The sequence below is a fragment of the Tigriopus californicus genome, chromosome 9, assembly GCF_007210705.1.
Source record: "Tigriopus californicus strain San Diego chromosome 9, Tcal_SD_v2.1, whole genome shotgun sequence".
In the NCBI taxonomy this organism is placed as follows: Eukaryota; Metazoa; Arthropoda; class Copepoda; order Harpacticoida; family Harpacticidae; genus Tigriopus; species Tigriopus californicus.
Genome location: NC_081448.1, coordinates 8383767 through 8387636, shown reverse-complemented (window position 1 = coordinate 8387636; position 3870 = coordinate 8383767). Strand labels below are relative to the sequence as shown.

Below are 3870 nucleotides of genomic sequence, written 5' to 3'. Positions count from 1 at the left end.
ATTTCACTTTGCCGGAAGGTCCACATCCTCCATTGCAAGCGTCCTGAACACTTCCATATACCTGCTTTACATCTGGAAAAGCATTTCCTAAAAGCTAGAGGCCCAAAACGAAGACATGATTCAGCTAAACATTGTATCAGAATACTTTTGTGACAAAAAGTAAGACGAATCTCTGAACGTTTCTTGCTTGGCCAATGGGGGCTAGATTGCTAGCCATTAAGGAGCCTGAAATTGAGTTCAAAACCTTTGATTGAGGTCCAGGGTTGTGCCGAGGACGCTTTTGATCATTACGTCTTCCAACGAAATGAGATTGGAGCAATGAAAGAAGATTATCATTGTCCTCAAGCATCCTATTCCTGACCGAGGAACGTGATTCTGTATTTGGTCGAGAAGCTCTTCATCGGCATAAGAAGCAAGCAGTATTTAACAGGTTCCTAAAGCTCTAAAATGGTTGTTATTAAACCAATCATTAAGCCATTTTCATCTTTGGTCCCGGTTCCAAGGGATCACTTCCTGTGCGCCTTTGGCGAATGCATCAAGTTAAATACTGAGGTGCACATTAATATTTTAAACCATCCCACAACTCAGTTAAAGCATTGATGTATCCAATTTGAAGAGCCAAGAATGAATAGTCCTCCAACTTCGTTATCAAGATCAATGGTATACTATTTCCCATGCCAAGGACTCAAATGGCTAGAAATCAGGGGGGGGGACCTATATTGACAGTTTTTAGACAATGACAAAACCAACAAGTTTTCGTTCAATGATTTTCTCCAAAATCGAAATCTCTATTCACTATTGTACTAAGAGGTTTGTACTCAGTTGTGGAGTGTATTCAGTGTTTAGAGCCACCCTGTACATCATTTAACCCCTTTAACTGAGAAAACAAGATTTTGCCCTTAATTAACGTTTTTTGGCATGCTATTTAGGGTGAAACATGGGTCACAAGTCGATGTGATTACCTTGTTTTTAACATTACAAATTACTACAAGAATCAAATGTCAATATTTTTTTGCAAACAGCTACCATTAATATTCAATTCCCATATGAAGCTTCTGTTCGTTACTCCCAAGGAGACTGTATGTGATTCGTTTTTTTCGAATTTATATCACAATCTTCAAATGATTTTCCTTGTCATATCTAAACTCGTGTTTTACCCATTAGCTTATCATTTGAGATTTCGCATATCTCCGAAAATTAGAGTAGGTTCCAACTCAAATATGTGACAAAACTGTCAAGGCTATGTTTGTGAAGGCAATATGTGTCGAAACAAGGGTGGTCTATATGCGCCATTATTACATATTGCTTACTTTGAAGGCAAATTAACTCTTGCCACCCTCCCGAACTGGCTGGTGCATATACCTTGCCAAGTCTATTTGCCCAAATGGACGTGACTTTGAAAGCAAATTAAGTATCAATAAAGGCCACATTTAGCTTCAAGTTCTGGCCGGGCCTAGGAGTCAAATTGTCTGTATACAGTTCAGATAATCAGGGTCATATTGTTTTTCCCCCTTTGAGTATGGTTAGTGTCTAAAAGTTTTCTTGATACAGGCCGAAGAGTAGAATTGAGCCGGAGGCTTCCCTCCTTTAAGAAAATTGCCCAAACCACAGGGCAACATATCTTCCTCTGCTGTGATGTTCATTTTAATCTTCTCAAACTAAATTGTTGTAAAAGCTCTGAATTAGGCCAGAAATGATATTCTAAGTCAAATTCGATGAAAACTTGACGGTCAAATTGTTTAAAATCCAGTGCTTTGCTTGTGGTTGAAATATTCTTGTATGTGTCGACCCCTGTGCCCCCTGAAGATAGCTTTTCGAATGTTTCGACCAGATTCTCTAACTAGCGTCCTAATCTTTACTCAATCTCGGTTCCCATTCCATTCATGCGTGCATCATCAAAGTATCGCCCTCGGGTGGAGTGCAATGGGCAATAAAGCTCTGAGCCATCCACGTAGACCAAACATGTACGTACCATCGTGTAAACATGTACTACCACATATGACTTTACAAACTAAGGGATGTCCGGCATGCATCACTGTCCGTGTCCATTGTGTACTCATAGTAGTATGTACTAGTCTGTTAGCGGTCAATGGTCGGTAGTCGATGGCCGGAGGATGGAGTAATGGCGAACCAAGTGGCGAAGCGATGAAGCCATTCGCAACACCAACGTGGCCATAGGGGGGGTAGGGGGCTGGCTTGCGTGCGTGCCGGCGTACTTGCGTGTGGCGACCTTGAATTGGCATGCCACCAAATATCTACGAGCTGTTGTTCAAGTCAGTTTCTTGAGCCTCTTCCGATAGGTTGGAAGTGTAGTCAAATCGAGGAAGAATTGGAGGCAAATCAAAAATACGCAATCCTCTTCCTCCCATCATCGACGGATTATTTTGTTCAATTGCAGCAATAATTCTTCGCACATTTTTTCTTGACCAAAAAATAATAGAAGATCTTCAAATTATTCGGGCGATTGATTCAACAATACCAACCCAAATTCTCAACCATAATCCATAACCTCAACCTCGTCATGAACTCTTACAAGCAACAAAACAGACTCCAAGCTGTGGTGGTTCTCCTACCATATCTGCTGTGCGGACTGGTTTTCAAGCCTTTGTCCGTGTTTGCCAAACCTCTTGTCACTGAACCTCGAGCGGCCTTCGAGCCCAAGGTTCTGACCATGAAGTTGTCGCCAGGATCGTCTTCCACCGGCGCCACTTCGAAATTGGACCAAAATCTCAACATTGACAGTCTACCAGTGGGCGAAGCGGTGGATCTCTTCTATCGGTTCGGATTCTTCTCATTAAGCGTGCGCGTTGTTCCGCGGGACGACCCCGGCCAATGGCTCATCCGCGAACCCACCTCCAAGGTGTTCCAGAGCTTTGCCGAAAAGGTGACACCTACCCAGGGTAGCTTCGATAACGATCTCAAGGTAAATACACACATGTTTGGCTTAAGGGCTTTGAGAGGCTTTTGTATCGTGTTTAGACGTTCAGATATCAAATATGAATTACGTTGTCTCATAGATCTACCTTTGCGACGACGTCGCTGAACTTGAGCAAGCCTATTTCACCAATTTCAAGGTGAGTCAAACAAAGTCAATGGAATCCCATTAAACTTGAATGATTGAGATGTTGTTGCATTTTTCGTCTCAGGCCTCAGGGGTTACCGCACCCTACAAGCTGTTCACGGGAAGTTGGCATGACACCACGAGGGCCAAGTATTTCGGTTTGAGCGCGGACATGTTTGACGGAGATTCCAGTTTTGTGCTCATCAAACTGTCTCTTGACGCCGTGACTTTGTCCATGGCCGACCAACCGACTCTATCCAACGACATTCGCCAAGCCCTCGCCTCACTTCAAAACGGGGACGAAAATTCCATTGGCGAGTTCATCGAACAACATGGCAGCCATTACATTGAGACTATCCAGGTTGGTGATGCCGTCTACCAGGTTCTGGCCTTGAAGAAAGATCAGTACCGAAGTCTCAAGTCTGACCTCCAGACCAACTCCAACCAACAACCTCTGGGGACCAAGCGTTTCGACGAATTGTTCAACGCCTACTTGGCCCCTTGGGTCACCCGCCAGAGTGGACAAGTCCAATGTGCCAGCGGCTCTCAACGTTTGCAAAGCTTCCTGGACACCTCCTTGACTTTGAAAGCACAATTCGACTCGTATCCGAATATCTTTGCTCTTCAAGGGGACGACGCCAAACAAGCTGAGCTGAACGCTTTGAGCTCTGAAAGCTCCGGGGCGGTCATCGGAATGAATTTCCAGGGCTTCAACGACTTCATCGAGAACCTTGATACCCGCACCTTTTACGAAGAAATCCTGAAGACTCGCACTTTGCTTTGGGAATCCAACATTGCCTAAGTGGTCG

At 44.0% G+C, this 3870-nt stretch overlaps 1 protein-coding gene across 2 annotated transcripts in view; it reads left to right on the top strand.

Annotated features, from left to right (window-relative positions):
* Positions 1 to 2199: 2199 nt before the first annotated feature.
* LOC131886947 (torso-like protein) overlaps positions 2200 to 3870 on the top strand; it is a 1892-nt gene continuing 221 nt past the window's right edge. Inside the window, exons 1-3 of one of the 2 annotated variants that reach the window (XM_059235417.1) lie at positions 2200 to 2923; positions 3018 to 3074; positions 3147 to 3859. In XM_059235417.1, the coding sequence (XP_059091400.1) occupies positions 2522 to 2923; positions 3018 to 3074; positions 3147 to 3859 (1172 nt within the window). In that variant the 5' untranslated portion in view covers positions 2200 to 2521. Of the gene's footprint in view, positions 2924 to 3017; positions 3075 to 3146; positions 3864 to 3870 lie in introns of those variants that run through there. The other variant, XM_059235418.1, reaches the window with a different exon arrangement.